This window comes from Brienomyrus brachyistius, chromosome 3, assembly GCF_023856365.1.
Source record: "Brienomyrus brachyistius isolate T26 chromosome 3, BBRACH_0.4, whole genome shotgun sequence".
NCBI classification, from domain to species: domain Eukaryota; kingdom Metazoa; phylum Chordata; class Actinopteri; order Osteoglossiformes; family Mormyridae; genus Brienomyrus; species Brienomyrus brachyistius.
The window spans coordinates 22,665,024-22,681,047 of record NC_064535.1 but is presented as its reverse complement, the minus strand read 5'-3'; the positions used below and the strand labels follow the sequence as shown (position 1 = coordinate 22,681,047).

The 16,024-nt window shown below is 42.0% G+C and overlaps 2 protein-coding genes across 2 annotated transcripts; both read left to right on the top strand.

Annotated features, from left to right (window-relative positions):
* Positions 1-1,011: 1,011 nt before the first annotated feature.
* On the top strand, positions 1,012-6,943 carry LOC125739166 (serine protease FAM111A-like). The gene is made up of 6 exons (XM_049008991.1): positions 1,012-1,048; positions 2,142-2,225; positions 2,415-2,465; positions 3,390-3,430; positions 3,816-3,878; positions 4,564-6,943. Exons 2-6 carry the CDS (start codon positions 2,144-2,146, stop codon positions 6,634-6,636), a joined length of 2,310 nt encoding a protein of 769 aa, XP_048864948.1. The 5' UTR covers positions 1,012-1,048; positions 2,142-2,143; the 3' UTR covers positions 6,637-6,943.
* An 899-nt stretch (positions 6,944-7,842) lies between these two features.
* On the top strand, positions 7,843-15,339 carry LOC125739167 (carboxypeptidase M-like). Its single transcript, XM_049008992.1, has 8 exons — positions 7,843-8,682; positions 9,819-9,916; positions 10,573-10,742; positions 12,699-12,886; positions 13,139-13,303; positions 13,414-13,566; positions 13,691-13,839; positions 14,048-15,339. The coding sequence occupies exons 1-8, from the start codon at positions 8,514-8,516 to the stop codon at positions 14,288-14,290; spliced, it is 1,335 nt and encodes a 444-aa protein (XP_048864949.1). The 5' UTR covers positions 7,843-8,513; the 3' UTR covers positions 14,291-15,339.
* The last annotated feature ends 685 nt before the right edge of the window (positions 15,340-16,024 follow it).

The window sequence follows — 16,024 nt, the reverse complement described above, 5'->3', positions numbered from 1 at the left end:
CAAGCTAAAACTCTGGGTTCCTTTAAATCAGAGCTAGATAAGATTTTAACAACTCTGAGCTATTAGTTAAGTTCTCCCCAAGTGAGTTTGATGGGCCGAATGGCCTCCTCTCGTTTGTGAATTTCTTATGTTCTTATAATAGACCAGGGGAATGTACAACTTACGTTAGACAAAACTGTTCTGTTGAACAGAACAACCCATGTTAAGGTTTGTCCTGTTTAGGTGCTTAATTTAAGGAGATGAAGAATTTAAAGAGAATGAAACTTGAGGAAATAAAAGCTTGTGTTATGGTAACATGAAACTGTCTGATTTTATCATACATCCAGCTAAAAATGAGACCAACAGGCAACAGTTTTTGGTTTCTTAAAGAACTTTATTGATACACAAGGGGGGCTGTTGCCGGCTTGCATTACAAAGATATATCCTAATGCAAAAGTGTCCCTGTAAAATAAATAAATGAATATATGGATGGATGGAAGGAAGGAAGACAGGAATGATATGGAAGTAAATAACACAACTGAGCGGGTAAAGCCAGGAATGCATTGGCCATCTGGAATATTTTTCGTGCCCCCCTCCCCCACCCCTCAAATAGCAAATTTTATCGTAGATATGCGTGTGGTGTGTACGTGTATGGGCAATAGTCCAGATCTGATTTTTAATCCCAATCCAGCCCTGGGTACAGATTTGATATGACGTACTTAGTGAACATGAAAGTGCATGATTTAGTGCATGTGGAAAAGTACATCGGAATGACCAGGACACGATCAATATCCATCGTCCCTTGATACCTTCTATTTCACACATTCTGTCCATGAACATTTTCATCACTACAGGTGACCCAGTATCCTTTTGCAGCATAATAGCACAAATGTGGACAACACAGATAAATGTGTTACAGAATTTAGTGCAATGTCATTTCCAATAATCCATTTTATGATTTTTTTTTTCAATTGTCCCCTCCCCTTTAATAGTTACATAAGAGTCAACGATTTGGCAAAGAATCCTTAAAAGAGCGACGCCTACTGGTCATTTGCTGAGAATCGCGACAGTAAGTACTTCTTCGTGTCTTCGTGTCGTCGAACAGTCGGAAATCTTTCAACGCCTAAGACGGTAGTAATAGACAAAGTCAAATGTATGGGAGACCGGGGACAATTGATGTTGTTTTATTATTGTTTTTTTAAATTGAATTATACGAAAATGATAGCAAAAAATGTTTTAAAGTAAACTTGTACTACTTTGTTAGACAGTGGTGTTTAGAGGAATCTAAGAAACGCAAGAAGATTAAGTTACTGTACTGTACTGCAAGAAGATTAAGTTACAGTTAACTGATTCCGATCAAAAGTCCACCCCAGTCTCCCCAACTTGCAATTATAAAGATATCGGAATGTTTATACTTATTATCTTTACGGTTAAAATTCAGTGAGGGTGGCCTTTGCGATCACGGGGATTCCAGAATGTTCTAACTTGTAGTGCTTGTCCATACCAAAGAACGCGAAGATCGTTTCGGTGGTCTGTAATTAACTATAAAACAGTGGTTAACATCACGGTTCAAATCAGGGCGAACTGAATGTTCTTTTTTAATTAACAAATTTGTCCGTCATATATGTCTTATCCAGCCTTAGTTCAGGATTCGGGTTTTTGTACCACTTAACAGTAAGACTACCCTTTAAAAGGGTTTACGAATTGTTTATAATCAGGTTATTAATTAAGTTGTAACACTTTGACAAACAAATTCTAACAGTTTTTGTTGTAATTACATTGTTTCCGCTGGTAACATTTCTCCGCTGCGCCAAAATCCTTGCCGCCAATTTTTAAAACAGATAAATAAATAAATAACCATCTTTCCAGCCAATCGGTCACCTAATCCACCGCCCAGGTGACTCATTCGGGAAGCTCGATTCCCGTCCGCACCCCCGTACATGCATTACGGAACTCAGTTGGTAAACTGCACTGCACTCATTTAGCATTCATTTATAAAAGTCTAATAAAATGAGTTTACTGAAGGAAAAAAAACAGACGAGATGTTTGTTTACCTCCATAGACAGAATGGAGACATGCCATCGATAAACAATAAACCTGTGTGCGTGTTTTATGTGTATAGATTCTTTTTCCATTATTACTCATGATATATCATTGTCCAGACATGCCTGGTAAGGAGAGAAGGAGGAAACAAGAGGCTGTTAAAGGGAATGGACCCCTCAGCGGATGGATTAAAAAGAGCACAGGTAATAATAACACATGTACCAGTTGTTGCATTGCAGAAGTATTCAAGTATAAAAACAATAATAAACACAATTGCAATGTTTTGGTTCTATAACACTGTTCTGTCATTACTTTAATATGGATTAGGAGTTGTTAAGTGTGGATAATTAAGTAATAGATTAAAGCAATAGCACATTGTGCCTTGTTCTCAGATGGACAGCAAGTGAGAGCAGCCCCTCAACAGCAACATCGTGCCCCGTCAGGTAAAACAAGCTACGTTTGCTTTGCACTGTCCCCACCCCATGACAGTGATATACTATGATGCGATTCCATATTACATTCTTCATCTATTGGGTTGTTGCTGTTCAGCCTGGTTCTATGTGCTCCTTTTTAACTTTGAGCACCCGCCCCTTCAAACATCTCTGCACGGCCCTGGTGTATTGGGGGTTTGCATGCCCCCCCCCCCCATTAGCGCATTTCTTTGAGTACTGTTACATGCTGCGGTGTGGTCTGCACTGTAACAGTAACGCTGCAGTATTCTCGTTTCCTCGTTCTTCGGCGAATAGCAGTCTTTAAATTGCCCCTAGTGTGTGATTGTGCCCTGTGGGGCACTGGCATCCCATCCAGGGTCTACAGTTTGATGTTTGTCTTCTTCCAGTTTGCTATGTGTAGCACCTACCAGTTATTGAAGTCGGTTATCTTTATGGATATTTTGAGTTTTACTTGTACCACCATCCCACTAAATATGTCGTTCTGAAATATGTGTCTGTAGGCATGTTTTTAAATATTATTCTATCTGTGTGACGCCCGGCCCGTCCGCTCCTCGTGTGTGCCACGCCCCCCTAATTACCCACGTGTGATTTCCTGATCGTGCCCAGTCGTGTCTTGTTTCCTGCTGCCTTGTTTCATGTATTTCAGTTCCTGATTTGTACTAACCCGTTGTCTGTCATTGTGGATGTGTTGCATAAGACCCGTCAGTGTTGGTGAGACCTCTCGTTGTACCCAGTTTCTTGTCCCGATCCCTGCATTAAAACCCAGTTCGTTCCTCATCTTGCCTGCAAACTTGCTTTCTCTGCTCTTTGAGCCATACTCACCACGCCTACTCCGCTCACCCCTCCGTCCCGGCGTGACAATCTGCTTTGTAGTTTTCCTTTTCTTAAAATAACTGAGACCTTTTCTTGATACAGAAAATAATCCAACGGCTTCCAATCAGACTTCCACTGAGAACGTAAGCCGTATTCCATGTGTTCCCTTCATTAAATATTAACTTTAGCTGATAAACTTTGGTTTGCCTTTCTCACTGAGGAAACATATCTGTTGAAATTGAGAGACAGTGAATGGCAGTGGGATTGTCCTTAAGGACACCACGCAGTGTGAGCCTCAACTGATTCCAAAAAACAAAGATCAGAAGCATCTGTTAGGAATCCAATGAAGATTCCTAGGACTTCATGATTCTGTTGCTGTAGACCTGCTGTTTATGCCAGTTTTTGTTCTGACCTCTTGCTTACATGGACCTAACAGAGGTGTCTGACATTCTGACTAATGAAGACGATTGTATGTGTGTGACCATGTGACTAATGTTCGCTTTCATCGCTGCTCATTGGGGGTTCCAGCCAGCTGCTTCCTCAGCCAATCAGAATCTTGCAGACCAGCTGAAGATAGAACCTGACGATGAGGTGTGTCTCGTACGGCCTGTCCAGTCTGTCTTTGACTGCTCTCATTATGAGAGTCGGTACCTATCGTTGGTGTCCGATTAAAAACTGCACCCACCTTTTGATGAGTGTGGAACTTTTTACAATAGATGGAATGTCTGTTCTCCTGTTTACTAATAGCATTTGTAAAATTCAACATGTAATTGAGTAATTAAAAGATGATTTATGTTTGTTCTAGTTAAGTAATTTGTATTCATGATGGTCATTTGTACAGATTACTATATACTGTTAATTCGAATCATTTTTTGATAAATGGATTACTAACATTCGTGCTAATGAATATAAAGTGAGATTAGTTTGTATCTTGTTCATATTGACATTTGCCTCGCTGACAACAATCCTCATAACTATCGAAAACATCAAACTGTTCACTGGTGGCTGTGTAAAGACAGATCTCCGTTTGTGGTGTTAAGGGTCCCTCATGATGATGATTTAGGTTTATTTCGTAAAGTTATTTCTCGGAATGTGTGTTTTTTCACGCTACTGAAATAATGGAATTTGGTTTTAGTGGACAGTTGACTGGACATTGTGAAGACTTATTAGAATGAATATTGCAAAGAAATATTACAATGAAATGGTTGTCATTAGATGATAATACAATAAGTTTGGATGTATTTTACTAATAGTAATGTTAATTTCTCTATCATAGAAAACTACACTGGACCAGAAACATCAAAGTCACTCATTCTATTATCAAATTAATAAGGACAATCACATGGTTACCTGCACTAAACGGTGCACAGTGCTGGAGGCCCTTCAAGCAGATCCACCTTTCAAAACCTTTTTGGAGAGAAACAAAGGAAAAAGCATTATCATTGAAAGAGACGACAGCTTTATAGCCACACACTTTCCTTGTCGGCTACTTGAACGTGGAGAAACTGTCATCATTAAATGTTTTTCTGGTGAGGCAGCTGAGGTTCCCGATGGTGATGAAATAAAAGATGGTGATATCGTCACTTTTTGCATTAGCAGTATTGGTGGATTGAACATGAGGCAAATGCGTTTTTTGAGGAACTCAAATCTTAAAAACAACAAGCCCCTTTGCATATATGCGTATATTGGGGAGACGGTAGAGGATGCATTGAAAAGAGATGGTCGATTTGCAGATGAAGTGTTTCAGGGATCGATCTCTCTATACAAAGGAGGAGAACAACGAACAAATATTCAGTTAACTACAAAAATTTCCGCAGAATTTGCCCGGCTGAAGATTTTACAGCTGAAAAAAACAGCACTGAAGAGACTGGCAGGAGACAAAACACCGACTGATAAGAGGAAGCCTAAATCCAGCAGAAAATCTGACCCTAGTTCTAATGCTGACAATCCATCCACAAGCTCTGCTTCTGGTGGATCCAAACCCAGCTCAGACAACACCAAACCAGATAAGAAGACTGATTCGCGCAAGAAAGAACATGGGATTCCGGACTCCACAGAAATCCTGAAGATTCTACGTGAGCAGTTTCAAGGTCTCGTGGAGCTGATGAAGGAAAGGCACAAGAAAACGAAAGTAGAAGATGTGGTAGAGTTAATAAGGGAGGAGTTTGGAAAGAACATACAGAGTTTCTCTGAAATAAGGCATGTCAAGAAACTGATGGATATGAGCGCTTCAGTATGTTACATTGAGGTTGAGGAGCACATGAAAGCGACAGGCTTCTTGCTGTTTGATCGTTATATCCTAACAAACGCACATGTCATTAAGGATATTACTGTCAATAGTGTTTTACAGAGAAAAGTTCGTGTCACATTTGCCTTTGAAGGGCGCACAAAAAAACCCAAGAAATTTTGGCGCGTAAAAGAAGAGGTTGTGGCTGCCCGGTACGTTGTGGATAAACTGGAACATTCGATGGATTTTGCTTTACTGGAGCTAGATGACTTGCCTGGGAAGCCCGATTTACCTCTTGCTCTTTTACGTGAATATGCACACTTACCAAAAAAGGGAGGGATCTGTCTCATTGGTCATCCTGATGCGGGGGTGAAAAAGATGGACTTAAGTGCCATTATTGAAGATAAAGAAAGAGCAAATGCAGTAGATATACATTTTAGCGAGAGAGGGCGTCACATTGAGTATATCAATCAATTGAAGGATAAAGAATTGACATATAACACATATTTCTTTGATGGGTCCTCAGGCTCTCCGATCTTTGGGGAAAAATGCCAACTGGTAGGCTTGCATACTGGTGGCTTCTCTTATAAAACTGCTGGAAAAAAGAATAGCGTGATTGAGTTTGGCAATTCCATGAGGTCAATACTAGAGCATTTACTGCTACAGATGATGGAGGAAAAGAAATGCGAACCTCTGTCAAAGTTAATTGCTGAAACAATGAAGAGCAAATTTGCAATTCAGGTTGTTGCAGAATTTATCCGGTATATGCTACAGGGGTGGAAAGAAGATCTGGACAGTGTTTTATTGACAGTCATCACTACTGCAAAGGACTGTGATGGATCCACTGATGGATCTTCCGATGCATCCTCCGATGGATCTTCCGATGGATCCACTGATGGATCTTCCGATGGATCTTCTGATGTATCCTCCACTGGATCTTTCGATGGAGGCTCCGAGCTGCATACCTTACTTCGTGAAATCATTCCAACAGAAGATCTCCAGACACTGATGATTAATAATGGTTCTTCAAAGAGTCTACATGAACTCTCTGAATTTCTCAAAGAGAAAGAGAAACCCATGGATGTCGACCAGCAGACTGCAGGGAACCAGACCACTCCGTAGGAGCCTTCAAAAACAGGGAGAGAATGAGCAAACTCTTAGTTACTATCAGAATGACTTACAGTTATATCTGTACAAGTGTAAATGGATAACAATGCAATGCAACCATGTATTTAACTGAAATGATAGGAGAGTAAAATGGAAGAATCTCTAAAACTGTTTATAATAATGAAACAAAGATTGATTCACTGTATTCTGGGTGGGGTTCATTCACATTTGCATTTATCTAATGTCTTCATATTCGTTTCTATATATTATAAAAACAGTTTGTAAAAGTTGATATAAGCACAATAAAGTAATTAATACTGTAGCGTCCCGGTCTTGGATTGGACTCAAACCCCTGGGACATGACGTAAGGACTGGGCTAATGTGTCATGGCCGTTTGCGAAGACTCCAGAATTTATCATTTCCCAGTATTTTATGAGTATAACCACTAGAGGTCGCCCGTGGCTATAATGATACGCAACTGGAGCACTTGTCGCAATAGGTACATAATACAAAATTGCAGAGGTGGTACCTCTTGCAGAGAAAAACAACCACAATTGAAAGAATAAATTTCATACCATTGGATCATAAAATGTATGGGTATCACGGGTCACCAGGATTTACAGCTGAAAATGTACAACTTAACACGAGTGCACTGCAATCGTAGAATCAAATAAAGCAATATCCTATATTAAAATCGCCAATAATAAAGTTAGTATTACAGTTGTGATTTGTTGATCAACAAAAGTATGTCAAAGCATGACCAATAGCGATTGCACGCGCAGAACTTCATGTCCAAAGGCTGCTGGGGATGGAATGATAATATTCTACTGAGCACGCATCAACCTCATTTACGGTTGGTCATGGGGGAGTTAAAACCACTGTTATAAGACGGCTGTCTGGGATACGGGATTCATCATGGAGGAAAAATAAAAGGTTTTGTATAAGCATCTATAGATGAGAGGAAGGGGAAAGGTTTTCGATAAAAATATGTAAATGCAATAGGTAAAGGTATTCATGACGGACACACTGTATGTCAGTTTCTCCCTGGGGCGGGTGTTACATAACCGGAACATTATGTTGTGGGTTCATATCCCGGGATGGGAAATGCCATAGAGCCCGACATCCAAGTCGAATTCACCCAAGTAACAGGAATTGCGTAAACTTCTTCTTGAAAACAAGTTTTCAGCAGCGAGGGAAGCAGTTTTTAGTGGATAACTATGAGACAAGCGCCGCGCAGTACATTGTGACCTATGGGAGATGTGATACAGGACGACTGGCACGGAGAGACTAAATCCAATTTACACATCACCAAGGATTTCTAAAATTAGTTGATAAACGAATCTTGGCATCAACTTTAGTAGAGGTCAGACACCGTGGTTTGATTGTAACGCACTATTATTTTGTCGGTATTACGACCGACAAAAACGATTGTTATTCAAGTAGCGTAAAGTTTAACGTAGTTTAAAAAGTGTCGAAAGAGTCAAAAACAAGTTAACCAACTTTAGCTTTAAAAAAAACAAAAATGGCCATCTTACATTCAGTGATTTTATTTTTCCGGTTGCTGCAGTAATTCCTTGATTCTTTGACAACATATTAATACTTTCAAATAGCATAGGGTTTTAGTCATATAATTCGTGACCTAGTTATTTTTTTAATTAAAATTTTAAACTATTACTTAAAAAAATATTAATAATATTTTCATTTTACTTTTAAAGTTTCACATTACATTTACTGAAAATAGCCTCGATTAAATACTGTCAGATAGGGCCTATAGCTGAAAATCGTTACTGCAGAAAGTGTGAAATTCTCCCAAAAAGTGAGCTTTGAGTATTTAGCTGCGATCCCGGGATACCTCAGCGGTCTGTCTCTGGCTTCGTCTGCAGTTTGCGCTGATGGGACGTCTGTGGCTCCTGGGGCTCCTTTTCGGGGCATCGCTTTGGCTAATCCCCGGTCTGCAGTTCCGCTACCACAACACGGTGGAAATGGAACAGTATCTGAAATCGGTCATTAAGAACTATCCATCTTTTACGCACTTGCATAGCATTGGGAAATCAGTGGAAGGTAAGATTTTTTTAACCACTTAGACAAAACCTCTTCTTAGCAGTACTTTGTATTTGATCGTAAACACTAACCATTAATATAGGTTACGAAAATAATAAGAATGCTAGCCTCCTTGTACGCTCATTAGTGCACAGAATGTGTCACGTTAATTCTTGCCGTGTGCATCAGTCGGGACAAGAGCTTCAGTGCAATGAATGAAAAAATGTGAAAAATGTAAATGGCAGGTGTAATGAAAGGTCATTTTGGGCGTTCATTATAGGTAAATTAAAATACAAACATAATATTACGTGAGATTTAAAGTCATACTTTGTTGGTGTTTCTGAAATGTACACAAGTCATAATTTTGGGTTGGCTATGTCCCATTACTCGTCCATTTTATTCTTACTTTAGCCTAACCGATCGATTCGACATATGCACGAAATACGGACATTTTCACAAAACCTTTCTGCTGTCATCCTCGGAGATGCAGCAGGAAGTGACAGGAGACATATTGGCAGTTCTTGCTTTGTTACACACATACAGAGACGCAAGAAACGATCACTCGCCACTTCGCTATTTCGGGCTGCCGGCCGCTGCTTGTCCAGTAAACCGACTCGCATGTCACGCAACCTCCGGAACAGTAATTAGGCGACACCCAAAAATACTTCCTCTGAGGGTGAGTCCTGCCGGCCAGCGGTGTGACACGCTGCTTCTCATATTGTGGCACCCAGAGCCCAGACAGCTGTGCCAAAACCTCAGTGAGATTCACCAACCTCTGCATGGATCGCCGGACGGGATTCAAGAAACAGGCCTATGTCCCACACGGTTCTATTTCTCACGCTAAGGGACAAGCAACCCCTCCTACCGACCCTAACTCTCGGGGACGGAGCAGCAGACAGGACTGTTTGTCGCTGTTGTACCATCCAGTTAATGTTCATTTTCAGTTTTCCCCTAACAAGGCTTGAATGCCTTGTTTTATAACCGCAAAAAAACTGAGAATAACTATTTAACTCAGGTCGTACCTGATAAGTACAAATCGAGTAATTTAATTTTCTTCTGAAAGCATGTTGCTTTCTTGCTTATTTTATTTACAGTTCCGTTTCTCGGGGCGACTCAGTTCTGTAAACGAGTGACACATTCCTCTGCTTGTTTTGAAGGGAGAGAACTCTGGGTTCTTGTTCTTGGTAAGTTTCCCACAGAGCACAAGCCTGGCATCCCGGAGTTCAGATACGTCGCAAACATGCACGGTAATGAGGTAAGGGTCTCGGCACGGACTCGGCGCAGTACGAAACAGGAAGGTATTATGCTGGGGTGTGCTCTCATATGACCGGTCTACATAGAGTCCCAGTACATTCCTATCGTACTAGATTAGATTAGGACCAACTTTATTGATCCCAGGAGAAACATCTTCTGCATATAGCAGAAAGATATGAAGTGCACAAGGGGACATACATTTAGTGCAAAACAGACAAGGTGCGAATATAGTACAAACAAGAAAATAGTGCACAGAACCACATTCTGAGAACCAGAATACTGGGGAATATTAATGAAATAATTAAGGAAAAATTATTATTATTATAAGCATTTGCTACAGGACTATGTCCACTTAAACAGGTCACACTGGACTTCTATTATGGCAAAGATGTGACGCTTCTTGATATGTTATGCCTGGGGGCTGGGATGGGACGCCAGGAGGGGGCTCTGTGGTGCCAAAGTAGGAGGGACCCTCCCCCCCAAAGTGGTGCATCTTATTTAGCACACGGTGGGGGAATGAGCTGGAGGCTAAAGGTGCTTCAGGATAGCGCCCCCTAGAGGGATTGTGCAGAGTTGTTTGTGATGATGTTCAATTTCGCTAACATCATGTGTGGCAGTTCTGGCGTGTGCGTTTGTGTGTTGGGGGGTTGGGTCCAGGTGGTGGGGCGTGTTCTGCTGCTTCAGCTGATTGAGCACCTCGTCAAGAACTACCTGAGGGACCCCTTGGTCACGCTTCTTCTCAACAGCAGCCGCATTCACATCCTACCCTCCATGAACCCGGACGGCTTTGAGGCCGCTGTCCCCGGCTGCCTGCGCACCAAGGGGAGGTGAGGACCCGCAGCTCTGGCCACGCAACCTTTCTGCTGCCACACCACAGCCCTTTGATTTATGCTTTATTAAGGGTGCCGATGAACAGGAAACCTGCTTCGCAGACAAACATGTGGACCAGGTTTGAGACAAAGAGAAACTTCTGTACTCTTCTAGCCATCAAACTTGGCATAAACAAAATAAAATACTATATGTACGTCCAAGTGAGGTCTCACAATAACAGTGCAAATCGGGCCATAAAAAGGCCACAGGTAAGTTTTTTGTGACCTTCAGCAATGAGATTCTGTACACAGAATAGATGTCTGCCGATCCTATTCTTCAGTTCATTTTGACTCCATCGTGAAAAAGGGCAGTTTGAGTTTGGATGACAGAGTTCAGGAGGAACAGTGGTTCAGTCAGATTATGCACCATCCCGGTCTCCCTGGAATGTAAGCAGGTGACCTCGCCCCCTGGCCCCCTCATGTTAGAAGAACAGAACACTTCTGAGAAATTTTGTCAGGAGCACACTGGACTCTACAAGAGTCTGGCTCAGCATAATGGAAATTCCAGAGAGATGCCACAGTTTCTAAAAGAAGATAAACACAAGTCTATTTCTGGCATATGCAAGGAAATAACACTGTGCGCAAGGCCAGATCATTAGGACATTTTGTAATACTTTGGTTGCACTGGAACTTGGGGGTGTGCAGTGCCAGTGGAACATTAGGTGACGCAGACAGCTGCCTAGGACGCCAGATTCTGAGGGGGTGCCAACTGCGTAAGCCAGTTTTGCTTTGATTTGGATGGGACATGAGCAGTGAAGCTCGTCTATGACTCCGCATGGACACTGCAAGCCTGGCAGTTATTAGAATGTTAAATACACCAAGCGTGCTACTGTGTGAAATTGGTCAACAAAAACCCACTTAAGGGCGCTGGGGAAAAACCATCACTGCAGCTGGCGCCCAACAGGGCATGATAAGCTGAAAATATCCAGCCAAACACATGTCTGATTTCACAGCGTGATGAAACATTACGTAAGGTCTCCATCCTGACTGAGACACGGGGGCCTTAAGTTCCCCTGGTGTCATCTAAGGTTCTAAGGAGACATCATGAGAGCCGTCTCAGGATCGAATCTGTAGGGTGCAAACGCAGTAGCCGGACCCTGTGTGAGTGAACACAGTGACTCAAGCTGGTCCTGATGACAAGGGCCACATTTCACCATGTGTACTTCAGGATAAATATTCCCACATTCTAAATGCATAGTCAAACATCCCCAAATATATAAACAGGAAGTGGCACCGACAGGTATCTGGTATAAACAGAGGATTAAATTATGCAGCGTCAGACACAGTATATAAAGACACGGGAATTTCAGGGGGGGGGGGGGGGGGGGGGACATGAGAAAGACACCGTGACAGACCTTAAATTTGTGTTTTGTGCCCTTACACATAAAAGTGAATTTCAACAGTATGAAAGTATTGGCCAATCACCAACATTCCAGTACAGCTTACCGAACTCATGTCTGAAACACTCCAGTAAATAAATGGCTGTGTGAAAGGATGTTGAAAAAGTGGACAGAGCTCTGGGTTTGTGAACTGGCTCGTTCACTCTATCATCCATCCATCCATCCATCCATCCATGGAAGGTATGGAAGATGGAGGGATTGGTATTTCTTGGTATGAATACGAAATATGGTTTTATACTAATAAAGTGCTATTGAGGTAATTTTCCACTTAATAATGTGAATTCATATTTTGATTAATTATTGTATTTCATTATAGTCATACTTTAGTTAATAAACTTAGCATAGATTGCATTCCACATGTACCAGACAAAGGGGCTCACTGACAATTGTGATAAAGTCTCTCTCCCCATTAGTAGGTGAGAAAATCTGCCAGTCTTTCTGCACAACACAGTCAGATGATTAATTTCTTGGCTAAACCATCACAGACCCACAGCAAAAGAGATCTTGTGTTCAGGTACAACAAACATCGCGTGGACCTCAACCGGAACTTCCCAGACGCCTTCAGCAGGGGCAAGGAGCAGACGCGTGAGCCAGAAGTACAGGCAGTGATGGACTGGCTGCACTCAGAGCCCTTCGTGCTGTCGGCTAACCTGCACGGGGGCGCTATAGTGGCCAGTTACCCATATGACAACAGCAACAAAGGTAATGAAGGTCAGGGAATGGGCCGTGGCGTGAATTTGCAGGTCAAATCTGTCTAAATCCTAGGTTTTACTGATAGAGGCTTCAAGCACATTGTCAGAAATTATTTCAGGTCCTACATAATGGTTTTGATCAGGCATCTTCGTCCGATGACAATGAAAAACAGTGACTCTGGTCTGCCATAATGCAGCCTTCTGGAACCGGTGATTGCGACGATGCAGCCAGTGAGTATAGAGCTGTTGCTGTTTGACCCAGGAATTGAGCTGCAGGGAGGGGCCAGCATCACGCCCGATGACGACGTCTTTGTCCACTTGGCCAAGACCTACTCTTTCAGCCACACGCTAATGCACATGGGCAAGCCCTGCCAGGGCTCCACAGGCTTCCAGGATGGCATCACCAATGGGTATCGCTGGGTACCGGGTCTCAGGTTAGCATGGATCATGCCACCAACAGCTAAAACGCTGTAGATGGCTTGTCAGTCTTAGTTATTGCCAATTCCGTGATTATAAGGTTGCATGATCTGCTTTTAGGAGGGATGCAAGACTACAACTATATCTGGGGCCAATGTTTCGAGGTGACACTGGAGCTGTCTTGCTGCAAGTACCCCTCTGAAAAGATGCTGCCTGGATTGTGGGCAGAGAACAAGGCTGCACTTCTGGCCTACATGCAGCAGATCCACCTGGGTGTGTATGCAACTGCATGATAGCTGCAGTTTGGTCCGACATGCTCCACTCTGCCAGAATGAATACAGCTACATGTCCTCAGCTGACCACTTCAATGCCAAGTCTGGGTGTCCTGTCTCTGCAGGTGTAAAGGGGCAGGTGTTGGATGCGAACAGACTCCCAGTTGCAAACGCACTGGTAGAGGTGCTGGGGAGGAAAAACCAGTACCCTTTCAAGACAAACCATAACGGGGAGTTTTACAGACTCCTACTGCCTGGCAACTACACCCTAAAGGTAGGATTGAACATGGAGATTGTTGTACAGGGGTTATCCATAGTTAATTGTTCCCACTTCTCCACTGGTTGATGTTGAACACCTTTTTTTGTACCAGAACTTGAAAGACCTAGCTAACCCAATCACACGTGCCTCATTGCGATGCAAACCCACCCAACCGAGAGCAGGTCTTGTATGAATACCTGTAACTTGTTAAATTTCTTCACAGGTGACAGTTGAAGGTCAAGCCCCAATGATAGAGACACTCTCCATTCCATACGGACCGGACAGGTTCTCTGCACTGATACATAACTTCGTCCTTCCTGGGCGTCGGAGAGACCCTGACACTGTAGTCCCGACTGATTCCGGGAATGCCAAAGAGTCGCACTTTACACCAATCCACGGTGCCAGCCTGCTCAGTAGATACCTCACAACTCTTCTTATACTGGTGCTATGTCCAGAGCTGCTGTGAGAGTAAGTGTCTGGGATCTGGGAAGCCTGTTTCATCGCCCCCCCCCCAGCCTGAGCACAGCTCACCATAGTGGAACAAACTCATGAGCTTCTACTGAAGCTAGCAAGTAGAAAAGAGAGAGATTTTTAAACATCCTCCAGGCTCTGGGATCCAAAAGTCTACAAGTGCTGTACAAGCTAGACCACTGAACTGATATTACGTATAAAAATCAGTTGATTCCTCGGAAGTCAGTGTTTTCCCACGTAATTCACTGGAAAAAAACAAAAGGTTAAAATGTTAAAATGAGTTTTGGTTGCAGAAAAGTTGCTTATCTTAGCTAAATAACTAATAAGGCGAGGTCGCAAGTTTTCTACACAGAGAGCTTCTTTTTAACTGTGTTTTTTTTGCCTTTGCAGTCATGTGATCACACTCCCCCATCTTCCAACACATTTTTATTCATTATTGGAGGAAAGCATGAAAGTCAGGGGAGATATTAACATCACTAATAACTTATAAACAGATTTCATTATCCGGGAACTTTTAGGAGACCTAAAACCGATATATATATATATATATATATATTTGTGTCCGGATATATTCTTTTAATAATTTACTTTGTTAAAACATAATGTTATTCACAACCTAGAAAAGGAATTTTCTTCCCAGCTTATTTGAATGTTTTTGATATTAAGTATTATCAGATCTTCTTCCAAAATCTTAAAACAATAGTAAAGAAAGATGTGCCAGTCAGTCAGTTTCTCTGAGGATAAAATAATCCATTATCACACTCAATAACTTATCAAGTCAATACATTATACAGTAACATGGTTACATTTCAGGCACCTCTATACGAATCTGCTTTGGTTTAAGTTTTATTTGCCACATACATGTGTAGAGAAATGGTTTCCCCACCAGCTTTTTGCCATGTACTCAATGGGAATATGTAATAAAACAAAAAATAATATTAAAAGATATATATAAATAACTGGAACTTATTTAAATCGGTTTATCTGTGTTGTGTGAATTTTCTGTTGAACATACTCTGACGACACGTCCTGATTCCATCCATCCATCCACTTTCCAAACCGCTTATCCTGGGTCGCGGGGGGTCCGGAGCCTATCCCGGAATCAATGGGCACGAGGCAGGGAACAACCCAGGATGGGGGGCCAGCCCATCGCAGGGCACACTCACACACCATTCACTCACACATGCACTCACACATGCACACCTATGGGCAATTCAGCAACTCCAATTAGCCTCAGCATGTTTTTGGACTGTGGGGGGAAACCGGAGTACCCGGAGGAAACCCCACGACGACATGGGGAGAACATGCAAACTCCGCACACATGTGACCCAGGCGGAGACTCGAACCCGGGTCCCAGAGGTGTGAGGCGACAGTGCTAACCACTGCACCACCATGCCGCCCCCACGTCCTGATTCCGAATTAACGAATTAAAAATACAGATTTTGTGCAGTTGTACTTATTAAATAAAAATAATCCGCTTGCATACATATATAGTAAAAAAATATATTTATATATATAATCAGCATATTGTTTGATCAAATCCAATGGGGAAAAATGTACAAACGTATAAAATAATGGCCATAGCTTATTTGATTTTACCTCACATGCGTTACAATTCAAATTGTATTTTACCTACAACTAAACATTACATTTAGTAACGAACTGTGAAATTCAGTCTATTTTTTCTTTTTTTTAAATAAACAAACATGGCTTTTTCCAGCTTTTTGCA

What these genes read in the sequence shown, in the direction of transcription:
- LOC125739167 (XM_049008992.1), top strand. Translation starts at nt 8,514, where the DNA reads ATGGGACGTCTGTGGCTCCTGGGGCTCCTTTTCGGGGCATCGCTTTGG. An exon ending in TGCCTGCGCACCAAGGGGAG is followed by an intron (nt 10,743 to 12,698) that starts GTGAGGACCCGC and finishes TCTTGTGTTCAG; the next exon opens with GTACAACAAACATCGCGTGG. An exon ending in CTGGCAACTACACCCTAAAG is followed by an intron (nt 13,840 to 14,047) that starts GTAGGATTGAAC and finishes ATTTCTTCACAG; the next exon opens with GTGACAGTTGAAGGTCAAGC.
- LOC125739166 (XM_049008991.1), top strand. Translation starts at nt 2,144, where the DNA reads ATGCCTGGTAAGGAGAGAAGGAGGAAACAAGAGGCTGTTAAAGGGAAT. An exon ending in GCAACATCGTGCCCCGTCAG is followed by an intron (nt 2,466 to 3,389) that starts GTAAAACAAGCT and finishes TTCTTGATACAG; the next exon opens with AAAATAATCCAACGGCTTCC. An exon ending in AGATAGAACCTGACGATGAG is followed by an intron (nt 3,879 to 4,563) that starts GTGTGTCTCGTA and finishes TCTCTATCATAG; the next exon opens with AAAACTACACTGGACCAGAA.